General features: G+C 36.0%; 1 protein-coding gene across 1 annotated transcript in view; it reads right to left on the bottom strand.

Moving 5' to 3' along the window:
• SCAF8 (SR-related CTD associated factor 8) overlaps window positions 1-22,912 on the bottom strand; it is a gene marked incomplete at its 5' end in the record, with an annotated part of 174,500 nt that overhangs the window by 106,519 nt on the left and 45,069 nt on the right. The window contains 9 exon segments of the mRNA XM_084228090.1: window positions 403-596; window positions 2,748-2,860; window positions 3,088-3,219; window positions 8,454-8,571; window positions 9,306-9,385; window positions 10,451-10,627; window positions 16,496-16,626; window positions 17,433-17,586; window positions 21,793-21,954. Coding sequence (XP_084084216.1) covers window positions 403-596; window positions 2,748-2,860; window positions 3,088-3,219; window positions 8,454-8,571; window positions 9,306-9,385; window positions 10,451-10,627; window positions 16,496-16,626; window positions 17,433-17,586; window positions 21,793-21,954 — 1,261 coding nt within the window.

Below are 22,912 nucleotides of genomic sequence, written 5' to 3'. Positions count from 1 at the left end.
TACTCATCTAGTAAGTTTGTAAGTTGCTTTAAAATTCACATACTTCCTATATTACCCTTGAAGACCTGGGGTCCAAACTGGTCAAGACACTAGGTGGAGGAGTCACTGTGCCCAAGAACTAGGCCTAGTGCACTTTTTATATCATGAGTGGGGACTTATATTTTCTAACTTACATGGGTGGGTGCATGTGGTGTTTATCAACTCACAGATATCTTATCATTTTAATAAAATCTGCTCTTTTTCTTTTCTCCTCTATCTCATTACGAAAACCAAAGATAAACTTACGCTTTTCCAAAACTACTTTCAACTTCTTAGTCTGACAAAGTTGAAATAGGTTTGATTAAGTTCACTATTTTCTGAGCATTTGCTAAATCCTAAAGTAGGCAAACCTATGTGACTCACCACTTAATGTTTTAGATCTAATTGGAGGCAATCCCTTCTTCTGTCGTTCTTTCTCCCTTTCTCTGGCACGCCTTTCACTTGAGTATGAACGTGAGGATTTCCTCTTTCTTTCTCTTGAGCGGGAACGTGATCGCTTTCTGTGTTTACGCTTTCGAGAACCAGATCGTGACCTAGACCTTCGTTTTCTTGGTGACCTACAAAAAATTTCGTATTTTACTTCCAATAACAATGTTATTCTTCTATCAAACTTCCCACTCCTAGTTAAAGGAAAAAAACAAAAAGTTTAAAAAGGTTGTCATATATTTAAATATCTCTTCAAAAAAATTAAGTGCAATCAAGTATCAAACATGTATTTCCTCAAATCTACCTACTGCTTAGGTCCACACTACTAATAAATTTTCATTTGCAACGATTCTTCCTGACTCTGGGTGATTAGTCACAACCACAAAGAAGAGATGGAGACTCAGCTTTTAATAAGGACCTCACTTTCTCTTAAGTGTTTTCCAACTCATTTTTCAAAGTAGAGTCAATAACAGGGATGAAAGACCTATGTTCTTAAAATTCGGAAAAAGAAAATGTTTCAATGCTCCATCCAAGTTTTTAACTCTTAAAATTTCATGTTGTTTGAATTTTCATTTTAAGGTGATTCCGAAAGACTCATTTTTTTGCTGTCAACAATAGACCACTGAATTCTCTTCAAAATGCTGAATAGGGAAGTGCTGCTAAGAAAACATAATGCTAAGACAAAGACATTTGTGCACTAACGCTGAAACCGTTTTGGGAAAATAATGAGTTCAGTTTACAGAAAGTTGAACTAACAGGCTCTCATATATGAGAAGCAAATATACATCTTATAATGAATAATGATTTAAAAAATCATCATAAATACTACCCTTCTTCCATCATAAACAGTTCAGATTTTCAGGGGTATTCATCTGTAGAATAAAGTGTATAAAAATTTTAAAGACTAACGACTTTTAAGACTGTAGTACAAACGTATGCATATTACAAGACCATGTACCAAAGAAGGCTCCTTTAACCCAAATTTAAATAAGCCTTAGTCATGTTGAAATGTCCATAAAGGAAACCACTCATTAGGTATTTTAATTATTGTCTGATATTATGCTTAATATTTGTAAAAGCAATTTTTGTAGTTTGATTTTTATGATCACTTTTGGTATTACGAGATGAAATGGAATGCAAGAAATACATTCAATTTCTAACACTGTTTCTCCATAACTTAATTTACTGCTTTAACTGTGGAGTGGAGACAGTAATATCCTAAGCTGTGGGGATGTCATAATATTGTTGCAAACTGCAAGTCTCACTGACATAGCTGCCAACTCATGAAAATTATAAAAATAAATGCCAAAGAGCAATTAAAAACAGAACACAGTATAGAGTTTTCTCAGAATATTAAATAAAGATCTACCACACAATCTAGCAATTCTGTTTCAGGTATCTACAAGATGAAGGCAAAAACACTAATTCAAAAGGTTATATGCATTTTATGTTTATTGCAGCACTGTTTACAATAGCCAAGTTATGGAAACAACATAAATGCCTAACAAGAGAGAGGTGGATTATGAAGATGTGGTTATGTATTTACACAATGGAATACTACCCAGCTATAAAAAAGATGAACTCTTGTCACTTGTGACAGTATGAACGGAAATGGAGAAGAAGCGAAATGAAATAAGTCAGAAGGAGAAAGATAAATACTAGATGGCGGCACTTAGATGTGGAATAGCAAGAAACATAACAAAGGGTCAGATAAAATTAAGTCAAAAACAAACCGTAGAACTCTGACTGTGAAATTGGGCTTTTAAAGGGGAAAGAGCAAAATGGGAAGGAGCCACATGACTATGGTGAGGATTTCCAGAGTGCTGAGTAGGATATGGTACCACACAACTGAAGGGTGTGATCTTAAACCTCTAAGTCACACAGAATGTTATAAACTGATGTTACCTCCATTAAAAATAAAGGAATAGGGCCTCCCTGGTGGCGCAGGCAGTTGAGCACAGCTCTGTGAAGCTGTCCGCAGCCTCTGCAGTGCCGGTTTGATCCCCGCCAGCCGTGGAGCAACCCACATGGCGCGGCAGACTCTCCTGTCTCACCTGCTGCTCCCCTCAGCAGTGTGTTTCAGGCAGTCTGCCTGTTCTGTCCCTTGCTCTATCTCTGGTGATCCCTCTTACCCTCCCACACATCTGGCCTGTACCCCAGTTATTGTATAAATAAATCTTTTTAAAAAATAAAAATAAAGGAATAAATATAAAAGAAAATAAAGATTATTCTGATTTTGAAATTCTAAGAATTTAGCGTAACGTTAAATATTATAGTAAAACCTTGAACGAGATCGTGAATGTGTTCTTGATCTTGAGCGAACAGCCACTTTCTTTGCTTCCTGTTCAAAGATCTCCTCTTCCACTCCATCTTGTCCTTCATCTATATCCATATCCTTGAAAGTCAAACAAGAAGTCTGGTTGAGATTTAGTCTATTTTGAGACAACTCCGCCATACAAGATAGCCACCACTGCAACATTAATGCCTAATAGTAAAATGACTAGCATACAGAACTTGCGGAGGGTGGTAAGCATTCAGCATATTACTGTTACTAAAACTTTTAAATTTTTCCCTCTAAATAATTTTACAAATTCATGACCCAGAAAAGCATTTACTTTTTACCTGTTGCTGAATATCTATGGAATCATCCATATTTGCTTCAGGCTCCAGGAAATGCTGTTGACTGCTCCCTTGTGATGGTGAGGCAGAATGCTCTGACCCAAATGTCCCTTCTTGACTATCTTGAGGGGTTGCCTATTGGAAATGTATACAAACACATAAATGTTAGGAAATAACAACTATTATTGCAAATAAAAAAATTGAAGACCAAATATCATTATTTTTATGTCTAAAGGAGCCCAATAATGAAGAAATTCATATTAAATCTTTTTATAATCAAACTAAAATTGCAATTCTGTATAAATCCAAGTTTAGTTAACAGGATGGGACATTTCCATTAAAAGGGAGAGTACTAATTAGAATAGAAAGGTAAGATCAATTAGGTTTTCACATAAATTTTTAATTATGGAAAATATAAATTATTGAGAATAAAGGATATCACATAATGGCACTGAATGACTCTAGAATGTCCATGGTAATTAACATTTTTATAAAAATGTTATGAGAGGTCAAATTTTTTTTTTTTTTTAAAAAAGGTCACAAATTGCAACTACAAAGCAAAAATCAAGTTCAAATATCAACATCAAAAATCACTGATGCTGGGGGCTTCCCTGGTGGTGCAGGGGTTAAAGGTACAGTGCTATCAAGCTATCGACAGCCACTGCAGCACAAGTTTGAACTCCAGCAGGCCAGGGAGCAACTGAAATGATACAGCAGAACCCCTTCCTGTCTCACCTGCTGCTCCCCTAAGCAGTGTATTTCAGTAGATCTGCCTGTTCTGCTCCCCTCATCTCTGGTGTATACACCAGATCTTGTATGCATAAATAAATAAATCCTACAAAAAAAATCACTGATGCAGCAAAAACAATTCTCAACTTAGGTCTTCTCCACTGTCTTCTCTAGCATTTCACAAAATAATACTCTTGTCATCTGAGATAGGTAAACACTTTTAAAAGGTTTAATAGATGCCACTAAAGCCTAATTATAGAAACATTTACAATATGAAGCCTTTTCTTTCCCAAGACTAGAATTCTAGTAACCAACTTGACAGAGTGACACTGCTTATATGATGCTAATCAGAATAAAATTGGTTAACAACTACATAGACTATGGTGTTAACTGAAAAGGAGAAAACTGATTATTATGGGGGCAAAAAATGCCTTAATACATGAAATCCCCTAAAATATGATCTTACAAAGTGTCATGGGTTAATTAAAAAAATGGTGCTTGGTAGTTTGTAAGCTGAGAACTATTAAAATAATTAATAGAAAAGAGCAACTAAAAAATACTGCTGTTGTCATACTCCAAACTGTGGGATAGTGAACAAGTTATTTGTTCAATCTGAGTTCCCTATCTTTTAAATGAATACAACTACAGTGATTATAAATAATAAAGCTAAATGTTCCTAACACAAAAAAGAAATAATTACATGACTTGACAGTAATATCAGTTAACCCTCCAGTGTTAATCATATCAACACATAAATGTACCCAATCAACAGGTGATACAAGTTAAACTTATATAAAATGTTATGTGTCAATTATATTTCAATAAAATTTTTTTAAAAGTATATTGTTCTTCCTCCAATGACATTTAAACTGAAAGAAAAGGAAACAGCACAAAATTAAGAGCCAAAAAGAGCATTAAAGAAGCAAGGGAAAATATTTTCAAGATTTTTAAAAGTACACAAATGCTTAGAATTAGAAAGACTCCTGTTACTAAATGCCTGTACTATACCACAGCATTAAACAGAAAAAAAAAAAAATTAACAAGCTTATGCTAAAAGACAAACTAAACACATGTATTAAATAAGAACATATTCCAGGCATATTGAAACGATACACCAAAAGAATTCCTAACATAGCAAGATCATTTCCAACTTCATCTTGAGCCTTACAATTCACATACATACATATTCATATCATTTATTTCTTACTTCTCTACTCACTCTAAGTCTCTTATCAATCCCACTCATTTGTCCTTCACCCTTAATTTTTCATTTAATCGTAACCTTTGTATAACCACTAGATAGGACCCCTTACAATCAAATTTAGTTTTGGTAGTTTTCAATTTTAGTTTTTCAGTTTCTTTTGTGAGCAGTTTTGCTTAATTGAACAGATTGCCATTTTATGAATTCAATTCTTCCCTTGAAATGCCTTACTAAGAACCATGAAAAATTTTTCTTTAAATATTCAACTAAAATTTATTCCGTTTGGTTTGCTACAATTAATTACATTCCGATTCCTAATAAAGTTTGTTCCTCTATTCTTTATTTCACGTGTGTAAATTACTTATAAGATACCTTAAAAAGATAAAAAACAGGAAAGGATTCATTAGACCCAGAAGGCAAATGACTTTCTTCTAGTATACATCCTTAGTATATATATTGGTATATATCTGCAGTGTCTTCAACAATGTCTTTATACAAAGCAGTAATAAAATTTCTTTTGAAATTAGAATACAGGGATAATAGCATACAGCAGAGTTCTTTCGAGGTTGGATTAACTCACATTATCACATATTTATCAGTCATTAATACATTTTCCTCTTTTTTTTTCCAGCTTTTAAGAAAATTTTTTTCAAAGGCCTGAAATTTTTCTTGGATTTGACTAATAACCCTACTCCATACTCTGAGTGCAATCTATTTGAGACTACAGACATCAACTCTAAAACAACTCTGGACTCTAAATAAACAACATCTTAAGACTTTATCATGTTCCAGTCTAATCTTTCTATTATATTCTCTTATAAAAATTACCTAAGTAAAATGAGTTACATATTTCTGATATCCCACCGATAGCTCTTTATGATATGGCTGAATCTTCTATAGTCTTTATTCCCTTAACACTCTTAAAAAGCTATTATATTAATCTTACCATTTTCATCATCAGCATTTTCGTTTTGTCTCCTGACATCTTTTGAATATTCTTATAAAACAACTAACAAAAATATGAACTCTAATTTACTAAGGCAACAGAAGTCAGCCCCCTTAGAACATGACCGCCAGTCCCTTCACAATTCAGCTAGTCTCTGAAAATACTCCCACTTTTCAATGGCTTTTTACTGTTAAGGATACTAGACCTCAACAGGTACTACCTACAGGTGTAGTCAGGCTACAATGAGTAGAGTGGCAGTAGCAAATCTACTCTTTTTTCAAATACACTAATGGCTTTTAAACAGCCATATTTTAAGCATACTGGTAAACAAAAAGCTTAATTCATTTTTCTGCACATTTCACTATCTTAAATACACTAAGGGAACGGGTTTGAGGAGCCAATTACATAATTTATCAAATGTAACTATTACTGTTGATATACTTTCCAATTCTAAATTTGTGATAGGTTTTAATCACTACCCACCTTATTCATAAGAAAAGTTGCTTTTTTTCTTCACCATTCCCTTTTCTTCAGCACTCAATTTTGAACAACGAAGCTTTTAAGAACATCTACTCCTTTCAAAGGGATCTTATTACTGTATGCTCTAAAATTTTGGAGATAATGTATAGAGCAATTAACTAAATCCAGAGTTCTATCTTTTGTGGTAGGTGAGAGTTTTAAGACAGAATCACTCTCAAGTTTCTAGTAACTTTCAATAACTTGGTGTTAATTAGCAAGAGTACTAACTGGATTTTACTGTTTCTGCTAAAACTTCTGAAATGAAACAAACTAAGACAATTCAAAAATGTCACATTTATAGCTGAACAAATCTGGTGTTTAAACTCTTCAATTACTATGACCTCTTGCCTCTGGTGACAGCTCTTTGATATTATATTTTAACAATGACAACCTGTTTCTTTTCCGTGAATTACAACCTGTGCTTTCTTAAAATAACATACAAATGTTCTTCATTCTGTTCTACAAGATTTTAAATTCTCAAGCAGGTATATCTACTTTATATAAAATTTAGCACAACGCTAACCATCAGAATTATTTCTTCAAAACAAAGTATAGAATTCTTGTAAGTTCCAATCTAGCAAGTATTTTGTTTACTATTCATATTAAAAGCTCAAATCCAGAGCCCAACAATGTCTAAGGTTTGCTAATTCTTCAATGTAAAGTAAATGCATCCCTTTACAGATTTCCTGTCTGTCACTTGTGCCTGTATTACGGAAATTAGAATTCTGCTTTGGGTTCACACAGATTTAACTGCTTCCTTAGAGAAGAGACTATTTGAAGCTAGATCTTATACTGTTCATCTTGGTATATATCACTTATCTAACAATGCCTTGCTCATACTTTTAAAAGGTGTATGTAGTATGTGGGGCCTCCCTGGTGGCGCAGCGGTTGAGCGCTGGGTTGTGAAGCTGCCCGCAGCCTCTGCAGCGCCGGTTCAATCCCCGGCCGCTGGGCGAGGGTCCCACATGGTGTGCAGACCTCTCCTGCCACCCGCTGCACCCCTCAGCAGTGTACCTCATCAGACTGCCTGTTCTGTTCCCCGTTCTGGCTCTGGTGAATTCTCTCACCCTCCGGCGCTTCTGACTGTACCCAATGCTTGTACAAATAAATAAATAATTTTTTTTTTAAAGGTGTAGTATGTGGTTAAATTCATTAGCACTAAAAATTTTAATATTAGGAAGAATGTGAGTGGGGGGAGTTTACTAAAACTGTTTCTGAACAGCTTACATCTATAAATATTTCTCATATACACAAAAACAGGCTTTGCAATTAATTTAATCCTAGCTCTGCAATTTGATATATTTTATCAATTCTAAAGTGATTATTTTTCCACATTTTACCATCCATGATAAATTCTCAATGGGAATGTTATGCTTCAGAAGTGTTTATAACTTCTTAGCTATAAATAGTGTGTGAATCTTAGGGCTGATACTATATGACATTAGTTGTATACTTAAATTTCATTACAAGCTTTAATTTCCTTGGTGTATATATAATGGCTGTCATAATGCCTATCTCATAAACATTAAATGTAATTCTGCCTAATAAAGTCCAGCCACGTGGTAATAGCCTAATTCAAGATAGCAAACTACTCTGTCATCACTATCAACAGTAACACTACCATCACCATTACTACTTGATAGGAAATTGGAAAGCACATGAAATTTGAAGTTATAATACTGAAATACCATCTGTTTTCTCTAATTCCTATATACTGAAATTTCTACAATGCTCTCTGGATTCAAAGTTGTCAGAACACACTGATTATAGAAAACACTCTGAAGGTCCTGAAAAGACTGATCTTCCTAGTATTACACTGTTGAAGAAAATCGTCATACTTAAGAAAGGAAATAAAGTAGGTAGTAAAAACTAAATAGATGAGAAAATACTCTGTAAAGTCAAAGCTAACAGAAACACCAATTTATAGGTTATAGAAAGCAGTAACTCTGAAGACCACAAGATGGGGTTATAAACCTTTTGAGGCTGCTGTTGTTCCAAAAGCTGCTGTCTGAGATGTTCAAGGTTTTGCTGCTGTAGTTGTTCTGCTATCTGATGAAAAATGGAATTGTTCACAGATTCTGAAACATGAGAACTAAAACAAAAACAAATAGAAATATAATTTAAAACCCAGCAAATATTCCATGAAAATGCCTATACTCTAAAGAAAAAGCCAATTTCATAAAATCATTATACAATGTTTATTTTTGAAACAGTAACATAAAAAATGGAATGTTCCAGAACATTAATAGACAAAAGTAAAAATATACTCTTTAAAAGTGAATAGATGGATACCAGCTAGAGAAGCCTGGGTGACGATCTGATATTACTGCTTCATGCTATCAAGTGCAAACCAATTAGAACTTTTCACATTAGCACGTTAAGAAAATTTTCAATAAAACTTACAAAAACAGTGAAAAGTATTTAAACATTATCACTTTAACTCCTTTTCTATGAGCTAGTGGGGGAAATATTCTACAATTTCTACACTAGCAGTAGAAACAAGCTTCTTTCCTAATATTTCAATTATTTTTACAATTGAGTTAAATAACTTATAATATCAAAATATCATAATTAAACTTGTCAACATTTATCCATTGTCCTACAAAAAATTTTGATATATCCCAACTGTTTGCAAAGATCTGAGAAAGAACCAAAATAATCTGAGGAGGCGAGAAGATACCATTTTACCATCTTTCTGTAATTTTAGAACTCAACACCCAGCTTATTCAAAGTATACTTAATCATCCAAATGACAACATCCCACCCAGTGTTCATAAAAGTAACAAAACCCCCTATGGTTAAAAAGAAAAACATAACAATTCTTACAGCTGAGAAGTTGGAATTTCTTTTTTGGGTTCTTCACTATGCTCAGAATCTTCCCCAAAATCAAATCTATCCATCAACTTCTGGGAAGCAGGGGAGGGAGAAAGGGAGGAAAAAGAGACAAATTAAAAAGCACTTCACACAAACATAAATTACAAGTACTATTCTGAAGGCATATTACATGCTATTAATTTATTTCTTACTTAATTTGTGCATTTTATATCATTTTTATGTTAGAGTATAATACAGTATTTTACTTAAGTGGATTTTTCTTTTGAAATGCATTACCTTACATAGCAAATCATAACACATGGGTAGTAAACACTAACATTCTAATTTTATAGAAGAGAAAATTAGGATTAAAATATTTAGTGACTCGACAATGGTAACGTAGTTGGATAAGTAACAGGACAAAAATCAACAAATATATTTCTGATAAGGTTCTCTTCTTGGAATGCTCAATCTTCTACATGCTCAGCATAAAGGAGTTTATATGCTCTATTTAGACTAAATTAGACTTGGAAGATGATGGCTAAAACAGTCTAAGTAACAACCTGATACTTTCAATAATTACTTTCCTATGAAAATAGTAGTATGAGAAATAAAATAATATGGCTAACACTTTCAAGGTTTGTCAATGTTTCCAAAATTAACAGAAACGAGGTTATCACACAGTAAATTACACATGAAAAAATCCAACTTTAAAAACATTATCCTTTTCTGCTAGGCCTCAATTTATCATATATTAAAGTATACTGATAATTTAAAATGACTGTTTTCCTTTGAACTATGACATACTGAACAATAATAATTAGAGTGAGTTAAAATTATAGCATATAACTAACATATTTGTAATATCCATAAAGGAACTTAGAGAATTCATAAAATAACCATATGCCTTAATGGTGAATACAAAATTTTACTGACCAGTTACCTTTAGTCAAAAATATTCCAAATGGTTCAAGAAGAATTATAAAATTTCTTCGTCTTTAAAAAGTTTGAACTTTGTAAAATTTATAATGCCTTACACAGTACAGTGGATATTAAAACAATTCTATAATACATGTAATTTCCTGAACTAGAATCCAGATGACAGCATACAAAATTTAATACATCATATAGAACAGATGTAGTATCTTAATTTCTACCTTGTTAAAAGACACTCCCTGTTCTAAGGGATTAAGGGTGTTGGCTGCTGCAGCTGCAGCTGTAAGCTGTGCCGTAAGAGCCTGCAACTGGACAACAAGACCGGCATCCAGGGCCTGCAGAATGGAAGGTTGAGGCTTCTGCTGTTGTATCTGTAGAGTTTGTATTAACTGCTGAAGCTAGAGGGGGAAGAAAGAAAATTATTACAAGCAACCCTGGGTTTTATCATAAAAATGCCCATCTAAAACTTAGTCAATAAATTAATCATTCTATAGTCTTTGGAAATCAAGAAAAAATATATATACACACACTAACACAAAACAAGAGTTAATTGTTCTGTAAAGATTTTTTTGTGTTTTCCATACATAACACAGTCCTTAATAAATTTCTCTTGCTTCTGGAAAATTAGAGAACTTTAAACAAAATAAAATGGTCCTGTCATGATAAATTGATAAAGAACTCATCACAAGCAGACTGATTTTTTTCACTAAGCTTTTCATCCCGTCCTAAGTCTTCAATCATTTGTGGAATGACAATATCTGGTAACAGCTTCTGCCATCTTTCAAATTTGCCATCTGATTAACACGTTTCCTGAAGGCAGGAAAACCAGTGAAATATATTTCTTAGAGCAGAACCTGAAACCAAGGAAACTAGTTTCCTTAAGTGATAGGGTTGTTATAGGAAAGGGAGAGGGGCAGCCCAAACTCCGCAAACCTGCCTATTCTAAATGGGTTTGGGCTGCCCCTCTCCTGTCCTATAACAGATTTGGCGACCACGAAGATTTAGGACAGAGCCATCCGTGGTTAGTCAGCCCCATGGGGAAATTGGGCTTCCCTATGGCACTGGCTATCATAAGCGCAAATGTGATTTTTGGTTTCTCCAGTGTGTTTGTTTCATATGTCGATTTGCTGTTGAAAAACTGGCTTAGGCTTTGTGAAGATTCTGTGTGTCTGTGTCTAATTTGTTTGTAGTGACTTGCTAAGAGATTTTAAGATTTAAGATTTTAAGATTTTAAGAGATTGCTAAGAGAGGGTGGAGCTGAGCAGGAAGAGAGGAAAAGAAGCTGCAGAAGAGACTGAGGAAGGAAGCAGGATGGAGCCAGGAGACCTGGAGGAAGCGCATGGAGCCTAGAGACGCATGAAGAAACTGCGCTTGTCTTTTGGTCGTGGACTGGGTGACACAGATGTGCGTGAGACCTGTGGGGAGGTGACAATGGCAGCTTTTATCTTGATGTTGATTTTGCTCTTTTGCTTCCGGGCTGGTCTGGTTGTTTCTGACCCTTTTCTGTGGGTCCCCACTGGAAGATGCTTTAGACTTGTGGCAGGCTTTGGGGCCTTGCTCTGGGCCATTCCCATATGGATGGACTTTTACCCACGAGGGAATGGGTAACTTTGGGTGCTTCATTTAGAAACTAGACTCTTTGCCTTTCCTGTATTGTTTCCTAGTTGTATTAAAGTTCCTTCCCATTAAAGTCTCCTATGTTTTGTGTTGATGCGGCGGATGGCAGAACCCATTTAGAATAGGGATGTTTGCGGGGTTTGGGCTGCCCCTCTCCCTGTCCTATAACAGGGTCACTGAGAGTTGAAAGAAATTCCTGTTCCCTCCTATTTACCCATCCCTTTAAAAAAACTAAGACAATAGTAAGATCTTGAAGATAGTTCACAGTTAAGTCCTACATACATCATAGAAGTAATCGATATATTTCTAAACCTGAATTAAATCTGAAAACTCAGTTTGAAATAGGAAAATAAAAATAGTAAAACTATTTCTAAACTAGACATTTGCGTTCTTGAAGTTCAATATAAGACACAAACACCACCTTGTAATATCACAGTAAGCAAAATATTTCATGCCTATCTAAACCAGTACATTAACAAACTAGTCACCTGGAGATTAAGTCAAAAAAAAATCTGTCTATCTATTTATTTACAGGTGACAGTGAAGTAACCACATTCAGGAAGTTGCAGAACAAGGACGGACTGAAGGAAAGAAAGGGGGAAGTGAGGAAGGAGGGAATAATGTCCTCTTTCTCCTTTACACATTTTAACTGCTCCTTTTAAAATATGTTTTACATTTCTTAAATGCTAGAATGTCCCTCCCATGGCCTTTTTTTCTGGGCAGTGGTCTTTTTACAGAATCCATAATCCCACTATTTTTTTTTTACATATTCATCACTTCCCTTCATTATCATTTGTTAGCAAAGCAAAGATATCTCCTCTCTCTAGACTTCTATCAGTTGAAGTTCTGCTCAGGTATGTGATTTCAACATAAAAATCTCTGGCAATTCCCTCATTGCTCAGTATGTAAACCCTTTATTTCCCAGCCTATCATTTATGTCTTATGAAACTCAAGTCCCACACTTAGGTATACCCTTTCAATTTTGTCATTAAACGAAGGTACAGACCATCCTACCTTCCACACAATCCAACTCTAAAATATCTTTGGTATACCAAATAGTTATGCCTCCATGCTTCTGAATGTTATTCACTCATTCTACAAAAATATGCTGAACATCTATCTACACTAACCTACTGCAAATATAGCCGTGAGACAGAGAAAAAAACCCAAATCCTTGCCTTTGTTGAACACATAATCCAGTCAGGAGAAAAGTGCTGAGGAAGGAAATAAGACAGGTGATAGAAAGTGGGCACGGGATAAAAAGGAGAGTTTGCAGTGTTAAATGGTTATCTGAGCCCTTACTGAGGGGACATTATATAAAGACATAATAAGCAAGTTGAAAGAAACTACATGAATACAGGGAAAGAGTTTTCCGTGTAAGAAAAAACAAGTATAAAGATTTCAAGACAGTATTTAAGCAACGCCAAAAAGGCCACAGTGATCAGGTCAGAATAAGTCAACGGGGAAAGGAATGATGAAGGGAAGCAGATGACAATATAAAAGAAGAGCAGCATGAGACAGTGTCTCCCTGGGTCATAGAAAATGCTCAAAAGGGAGCAACGGATCAAGCAGAGAACATAACATACAGGGTCTGGTGATGTGACTGTTTAGACTTTGGTTTTTCCTCTTTTGACTACCCAAGGGAGTTACTGAGGGATGCTGAGCTCAAGTCAAATGATCATACACTTTCAAAGGGTCACACTGCCAGGGGCACTAGGAGGAGACTGTAGCAGTGCAAAGGTAGAAACACAAGGATGAGGCTACTGCAATCAAACAGGTAGCAAATGCATTAGCTCTAATTCTGAATTCTGAGTCATTTCATTACTACATTATTAAATAATTTTCAATTTAGATTACTTTTATACATTTAATTTTACCTTGGCTTCCATAGGCCAGAAAATATTTCTCTCACATATTTAAGCACAAAGCACAGTGCCTCAACAATGCAGGTCCCCAAAAATGTTTGACTAAATAAAGGTTGAATTAATAAAAAACAAGCATCAGGGAAGTAACACAATCCCACTGGACATCAGAAAACAAACTCCTAAGAAGTATAATTTGGGGCCTCCCTGGTTGCATAGAACCTAAGTCTCTATCATGCTAGCACTACTGTGGCCTGAATTCAATCCCTGGCCACGGAGCTAACCCCACACAGACCTCTCCTGTCTTGCCTGCTTTTCCCCTCAGCAGTATATTTCAGTAGATCCGCCTGTTCTGCTCCCCACTCTGTCTCTGGTAAATCCTCTCACTAGCACTCTGACCTACACCCCAGTTCTTGTATGCATAAATAAAAAAATAAATCTTAAAAAAAATAGTATGATTTGATGAGAATGGTGAAAGGAGAATAAAACCTAAGAAAAGCAGAGAAGAAAATAGTAAAAGGGAAGTAATATGAGCAAAGAGGGTCTTCAGAGCCCTCCCTGGTGGTGCAAGGGGTTAAGATGCAACCTATAAAGCTGTCCTCAACCTCAGCAGCACGAGTTCGATCCCCTGGCTGGAAGCAACCCACATGGCGTAGCAGAGCTCTCCCGTGTCACCCGCTGCTTACCTCAGCAGAGTACTTAGGTCAGTCTGCCTATTCTGTTCCCCACTCTGTCTCTAGTGAATCCTCTCACCCCCCCCCCGCAATCTCTGGTCTGAACCCCAGCTCTTGTATGCATAAATAAATAAATCTTTTTTTTTTAAAAAAAGATACTATCATCTAGGAAAAGTAGAATATTCTGGCAAAAGGTTAACAGGTAACAATGAAAATAATTTTAAAGGACAAGACAGCGAGGTTGGGTTTCATCCTATGCAATGCAATGCATGCTCCTAAGTATATGTTTAAGATACCTAAGACCATTTTTAAAGATTACTTTTGCAGAAGAACAAAATGATGGATCAAAAAGAGAAGATGCAAAAAGAACAAATGCCACTTAAGACATTCCAAAACTAAAGGTGAACTAAGGTGGTAATGGAATATAAAACCAAAAACTCCAGTAAGCACAAATTTAAAAAGCAAGAAAGTACAATATATAGTCATCGATGTGTATGAAAGTTAGGAAGCTTATTATAAAAAAATTATGTAAAACTATGAAATACTAACAAAAGTCTACTATTGAAGTCTAGGAAGACAAAGTAAGTAAATATTTTAACAATAACCAAAGAAGAAACTGAAAAAGGATCAAAAAACAATCCCCCAACACACCAAACCCTGGCAGTTTTCTGAGTAAGCACACACAAACCTTCTGGGGCAGAAAGAAGCCATGTTATCTTACACAGAATGCAGAGAAAGGTAAATGCTTATTTGGGCCTGATGAAGGAACAAGTAGCCCTGATTTTAAAACTCAGAATAGATGATAAAAATTAGGAACCCATCTCTCACTTCAAGGTAGTTGAAAATTATTGCAAAAGAGCTTACAAAGTAAAACAAAAGTTAAAAACTGTTAAATGCAAAAAGGAATGTCATAGTTTGTGTTTGTTGGGGTATATAGGATTGCAATGCTGAATCATTGAGAAATTCTAGTAATATAGTTCTCATCAGATCTGCTAACTAAAGAAGAAAAACCAAACTACTATCTCCATTGATAAAGTTTTAAAAACATTATCATCTAGGATAAGCAGAATATGTCCCTAATAAAGAATATGATATCTCAAGACAAAATCAACACTAAAGAGATAATTCTATTGAGTCTTTAAAAAAGAGTGCTCTTGTTAAAATAAAATCTCATTCTGAATGAGATGCAGTAAGAAAAATATGCATGTTAAAAATTTAATGAAAACAGAGAATTATGATTATGTTTTAATTACAATTGGTTTTAATTAGAAAACGAAAGAGAATCCGTTGGAAATTGAGTATTAGACTGAGACTGGTTACCAAAAAATCAAATCCATTCAAATTTATTCTTAGAAATAAATCAAAGAGAAGGGAAGGACCTACAAAGAAAAGTGAAGCTATAAACCTTAACTAAGAGTAGTAAAAGGACTTGAACATGAAAAATATATATAAGTATTAGTGGAATACCTCAATATTCTTAAACACATCAATCTTTCCTATTCCTGGAATTAATTCACACATGTAGTGTGAGTCCCCTCTACTTCGAATGTCCCACTCACAAAAGCCGTCCTTGCATGTCTACACCAAACATGCTATTTCCCAAACCTCTGGACTTCTAGCTAAACTTAAAACTTACTCCTGTCCTCAAATCCTGCCATGACTCCTTCTGTTCAAGTCAAATGCCAGAGACACCTTCTCTTGGCTCCCCTCTCTAATTCTGATGTCTTTCCCCAAACTAGGCAGTCTAAATTTACCTTAAGTCATGTTTTGTTTGCACCTAAGGGACTATTATTCTTTTTTCTTTTTTACTGTCTTCCCTAAGAAAAAAAACTGTCTTTCTTCAACACAGAACACCTCCCGGCCTTGTTACTAGAGTAACAATAGCACCTAACAATGTTTAACACAAACTATGCGCTACATCTTTAATGGCATATACATGTTCATGATGCTTTACTAAATAAAAAAAGCAAGTGACAGAACACCATCCAGAGTGTGATTCCACTTTTATGAAATATTAATAAAAAACACATACTCCTTAGGTGAAACATGAAACAACTCTTCAGAAAAAAAATGAATTATAAATCACAGTCAACATAACAATAAAGCTGCTCACCTGTTGGCCTTGTGGACTTTGTAAGATCTGAGCTACGGCTGCAAGTGTATCTGTATTTGTTATCTGTGATACCCACGGATCGGGTAAACCTTGAACCACATTGGCTGGCGTAACAGGTGTCACAGGAGTTCCTTTTGAAAAAGACATCACGACCACCCCAAAAAATAAATTAGAAAGAGAAATCTGCTATCACAGTTACAAATCACGTAAGTGTATATAAATGTTTTTATTTTACTGCCTTCATTTTGAAAAGCCACTGCTAAGGTAGGCTAAAAAAAAGAAAAAATATTGAAAAGATCTGTCCATACCTGTCCTCAGTTAACTAAGCTACTAGTTTAATGGCACCTCCAATACTAGCAGTTACTAAAAATCTCAACCATGGGAGAAAAACTAAATGACATAGAAAACACTGAAAATATAATTTTTAATGAAAATATTATAAAATAGCATGTATAAAACTACTGCTGCTCAAAAATGTGTATCTTCAGATACATACAAAACTATTTACCAAAATATTAACAAATGTAATTTTCTGAAATATAGTAAAAATATTTAAATGCCATTTAAATACCTCAAAACCATGATTTTGAAATTACTAAAGTATTCAAAATTTCCTCCACTAACTCATTTTTAGGGTACACTGTAATTAATTTCCCTAGCACACTGTGAATATCAAGCTGATTTATATGCAAGTGTAAAACATTACAGACTGCCCAATTAAGAAAAAACTAAATGACACACCAGTTTCCTAAAGTTCACTGCAATTGTTTCCAGGGATTTAAAAACAGTTTTCTAGTTTTAGATAATTTCTGAGACATTTTCTTTCATTACCTAATGTGAGACAAATTCTCCTGTACCACTCCCATTATTATTGTATATATAAATAATCACCTAAGAGTAGAATATTTAAAAACAAATCTCCGCCAAAGCAGCATACCTGGGGTGTTGCTCATAGCAGCGGTTGCACTGGCCAAAACAGGAGTGACAACTGGCGGAGGAATCCCTGCGGCCATGTCCAAGAGAGGCTGAATGATTTCACTCTTAAAGACATTGTTCTTTTGCCATAAGTTTAATACTCTCACTATTTTACTCTAGGGAAATAAGGGAAAAACGACATTTTTATATTTTGCATTTTTGCTTTCAAAACCTTAAAATAGTTCACAAAGGCTCTTTTGGCAGTGGATGGGAGAATGGACTGGAATGTTTCATGGTACACATCTCCCACTATGCGACATCATCCTGCATCCACGAGCCTTCCCTCACTGTAAAAAATATCCATTTCGATAGACACACAAGGTAAATGAACGCTACTTTCAGCAGAAGTCAATCAGAAATGGCAACTGGCTCTCTAGTTTTTATGTGACCTCTAGTTTCTACGTGAAGTCTGCTGAGACCCATGGTTACAACTGGCAGAAATGAGTGCAGGAGCCTCCTTGGTGGCACAAGGGGTTAAGCACTGCACTATGAAGCAATGGCAGCCTCTGCAGCACGAGTTCGATCCCCGGCCCGCCAGGGAGCAACCCACATGGCAAGGCAGACCTCTCCTGTCTCCCCACTGCTCCCCTCAGCAGTGTATTTCAGTCAGCCTGCCTGTTCTGTTCCCCACTCTGTCTCTGATGGATCCTCTCTCCTCCTGCATCTCTGGTCTGTACCCCAGCTGTTGTATGCATAAATAAATAAATCTTTAAAAAAAAAAAAAAACAGAAATGAGTTAAAGACTCTGAGGCAAAGTTGGGCCAGCTCTTAAGATACACTTGATTTTACATTTTAATCAAATAAGTGACTTCAAGACAAATTCCTTATGTGAGTTTTTCTAAATTTGATTTTAAATTCTTGACAACCAGGAGAGGGTATTTACCACCTGAAAATTTAACCAAATTTACTTTTGTTCTAATCATCTTGCCATCTATGCTAATTCCTTACTGATACTTTAAATGAGAGATGAACAGACTTCTGTATGAATAGAATCAGAATTCTATCCCTTTCTTAACTCTCCAGTGTCTATTTTAATTTTTTTCCTACTCGCTTTTCCTTCTGTAGAATGTCAATGTGGTAAGAGCATTATTTAGCCTGACTTTCAGAATGATAAACGTGCTCTAAATCAGTAATGCTCCAGATCATTTCATTTCTCACAATAATCCAACTCCTTTACCATTCTGTAAAGAAAAAAACAAAAAAAGCCTCCTAGGCAAGGGAACTTCACATCTCTGAACTACTAGTCATTCCCCTTCTGATAAGCCCTTTCAGTAACTGCAGCATCACATTCCATGTACTGTTCTCAACTGTTGCCCACCCCCCCCCACCCCCATCCTATTTTAACAGCATCTTAAAGTGCTACTCTCCTGGCAAAAGCATAATTATTCAAAAATGATTTTCCTGATAGTCACTGAATGATTTGATATACATCTGTTCAGCACATAAAATTTATGTAAACAGCAGTATTGTAATGCTACTCATCCATTAGGACAATAATTTAAATGACAGAGGCAGGGAGAGAGACTGATTTGAAACTATGTCCAAACCACACTGAAAAATTGTGTATTCCAAATAAAGCCTCAGAAAGTCACACAAAGACAACTTCATACTTTCTGACTTGACTATTTCTCCTTTCTAAGATTTGGGCACTTAGGTGGTACTGTTAGGGGGGAAAGGATGTCCCAAAGCAAATTCCATATAGGCTTTGTGGACTCCACCCCCACCCCAGGTCAAAGCCAAAGACACTGGGAACTCCAAATCCCATCACAACCCAAGGGAAGGTGGCTGGGACCTGAGGGTGGGGTTAAGCAGCCAGGTTGGTATAAAGCCAGACACGTGGGCTTTGGGGATCCCCCATTTTGGCTCTCCGCCGGCTCAAAGCGTCCGGCCAGCTCTGAGAGTGACTTTGGAGGATCGGGTAAGACGCATTAAAGACTTTATTTCCCTATTTTCTCCCTGAGTTGTACATTTTCCTTATTTCCTTTTCTCTTGTAAATAAACCTTTTATTAACCCTTTTGCGTGTGTCTGTAGTAGAGTATTCATAAGTCCCTTTAAAGCGCACGGGTGAGGACCCACAGCCAGGAACCCAGTTAATATCAGAGTTGCTCTATAACAGTACCTTGCATTTCTTTCTTTTTTTTTTTTTTAGATTTTTATTGATTTATGCATATAAAAACTGAGGTGTAGGCCAGGGTGCCGGGGAGTGAAAGGATTCACCAGAGACATTGTTCTCTGGGAGAACAGAACAGGTGATCTGCTGAAACACACTGCTGAGGGGAGCAGTGGGTCTACTGAAACACACTGCTGAGGGATACAGCGGGAGTGTGTGGGTTGGCTCCCTGGCCAAGGATTGAACTCAGGCCGTGATGGTGACAGCACTGAGACTAACCCCTGAGCCATTAGGGAGGCCCCTGTATTTCTTCTTTATGTAAAAACCTTCTGGTTTCCAAGGCTCTCATCAAATTGCTTCAAAACTGCCAGCATCTAACTAGTATCGTTTTATTATCTACCTACCTAATCTTTCCTATTATGGGGGTGGGGGTGTGTCCTACATCCTAAATTGTTACTAATGTGAAGTATTAGTATGAACTGTACAAATTCAAGACTGATTTGTTCATTGTAACTGATAGATATCCAAGCCCAAACTAGTGAGTAAGCTACTTCAAAAAAATGCTTTCATAAAATTTCAAATTAATTATTTGAGTGACTATTTAGTATCTATTTTAGGAATCAATATGCTAGGTAACTTAAAATTAGAAGCATGCTTTTTGCCCGCACAGAATTATCAAAGTGAAAGGGAACTGCTAAGAAAAAGAAATCTTTCCCTGTTAAAGAGTCATAGACCTGGAAATGTAAAGTAAATAAGTTTGCTTCCTTAATAAGCATATCTAAACAAGGTCTGGCAGCCTGCTAGGCTGACTGATCTCCCAGGCCATCCTGGAAGATCTGTATCCTTCCCCTTTTCCTGTGTCAAGAATTTGTATGCTAACTAACCAACTTTATCAATGTAAAGTGGTTGTGTATAAAAGAAACTCTTTGCCTCTTGACCAGTGCTCAGACCTTATGGGACTACCTGGGTCTGAGGCCTCATGCATGAGTAATAAGCTTTCCTGACCTCACCATTCCTAAAGTACCGCTTGTTCTTCCCCTGTCTGGGTAAAAGGCTAGAATTTATTTCTGCAACAAAAGTACCAAAGCAATTTTGATAAAAGGACACAAGTGCCCTAGTGGTGGGTGCAGTGTGGTGAAGCACATATGAGGTATGAACCTGCTCCCCCGGGTCATATTCTGCACTCAAACCAATGTATATCCACACACACACACACGCCCATGCACGCAACACAATGTACATACACATACATGTCAACACATATGCACATACAATGTATACCCACACATGCCCATGCACGTACATACAATGTATGCACACACATGCAAGTACAATGCATATTCACATACATGTCCAAATACACACATACATACTTTGGCTCAAGAAATACATCCAAAAATAATTTACAAAGAATATAATAAATTTATCCCCATATCTATCCATTATAACAAGGATTTTTCTCTGATTCAAGTCTTTAAAAGTTATTAAATATAAAGCCACCTAATCTTGTATTTGAGCTAAAGTAAAAGACTTGTGGTCTTGAAAGATTTGTATTTTTTTAAAGCAACCATTCTACATTTCTTCTTCTTCTACTGCAAATAGCCCTGCCAGAAAACCACACCTAAATTGCCAAGTCAGCATACAAAAGAAGTAACTTAATGGCTCACAGCACTTATAAGGATAAACATCCCTCTTTAATTCCCCCTTAGTGTCCAAGTTTTTACATGGTACAGAATTCAGATCTAACAGTCCTCATAGTGTGGCTTCTAGCACTAATAACTCAACCATGACAGAAGAAATCTGATATGCAGTTAGGCGTCTCCTATTAATTCCTTGACAAATTCATTTTCACAAACACTGAATAAGTAAATGGAAGGTCAAGACAAATAACTAAAATTCAGAATTGGCTGTGTTTGTAAATAAATAAGCTTCTACTATAATTCTAAAATCTTATTGTAGGCAGCTAAGATCAACTGCTTCAATAAATTCAAAAGTAGCATAAGAAGCAACTGTATCTACACTGTTTAAGATGCTACTCTGTTTAAGGATCAAAGTGGAACATGGACAATATAGTAACTACATACTGAAGTACAAAATAACTAAAAGTAAACAGCAACATAAATCACAAAGTAAAATCATCTAAAGAATGACATTAGGACCAAAGGGGTAATATATTGATTTAAAAGGGGGGGGGGGGGGATATCAACATACCTTGTCATCCCCAGGGCAACGATATAAATTCTGGAAAGTGCTAATGATGTTATTACTAAACCTAGGTGCAAAAACATCCTTTTCTTGACCAAACTGATGTCGAGATTGTCGTACAATGGAGTCAATAACATAAAGTCCAGGTACCTTGTATTCTGGTTTACACTGATGAAAAAAGAAAAGGAGGGAAGGAAGAAAATGAGAAGGTTAATTCTTGATAAAATTGATCACAAATCACATATAAATACGAGACACTGCCCTTGTTGCGGTAATAAACAATTAGGTATTAACTATTCCACACTGTGTCTCGGCACAGCATTTGAAGTATCTACACTGGCTACTGCACACACTAAGTTCAAATGTCTTCCAAGTTCCCAAAAAGTACTGCATAACTGGCTTAAGCAACAAATGAAGCACATGAGGTACTGTTACAATTTAAAAAATGATTTATAGTTTGGAAAAGCCACATGGAAAGGAGTACATTCAGGAAAGAGCTTCAGAAAAAAGCAGGGACAATGTGCATTTATCTGAAACACCCAACAAGAAGTCTCTGTAGCAGCGCAGAAACAAACACCAAAGAGCAGATTGTAACAGTCTAAATACACAGAACCCAAAACTTTCATCACTTACTAAAATCAAGTATCACATTTATATAAAAGATAAAACACTACCACTAACAGTGTTAGGAACCTATTCCAAAAAAATTGGTCAGTTTACCAACCTTTTTAATCTCATACCCAATTTGAGGAACTTTAATCTCCTACTTTCTTGCCACAAGTTTTTCTAGTCTTGTGTATTTAGGTGAGCACAAATAAAAATTAAGTTTACTGGGCCTCCCCGGTGGCGCAGCGGTTGAGCGCTGGGTTGTGAAGCTGCCCGCAGCCTCTGCAGCGCCAGTTTGATCCCCAGCTGCTCCCAGGCCACCGGAGGAGGGTCCCACATGGCACGCAGACCTCTCCTGCCGCCCGCTGCTCCCCTCAGCAGTGTACTTCGGTCCTCTGCCTGCTCTGGCTCTGGTGAATTCTCTCACCCTCCCGCGCTTCTGACTGTACCCAGTGCTTGTGTAAATAAATAAATAAATCTTTTTTTTTTTTTAAGTTAAGTTTACTACTACTCTCTCCAT

Source organism: Talpa europaea (assembly GCF_964194135.1).
Source record: "Talpa europaea genome assembly, chromosome: 2".
In the NCBI taxonomy this organism is placed as follows: Eukaryota; Metazoa; Chordata; class Mammalia; order Eulipotyphla; family Talpidae; genus Talpa; species Talpa europaea.
The sequence above is the reverse complement of the archived record's forward strand: the minus strand, read 5'-3'. Positions and strand labels throughout refer to the sequence as shown.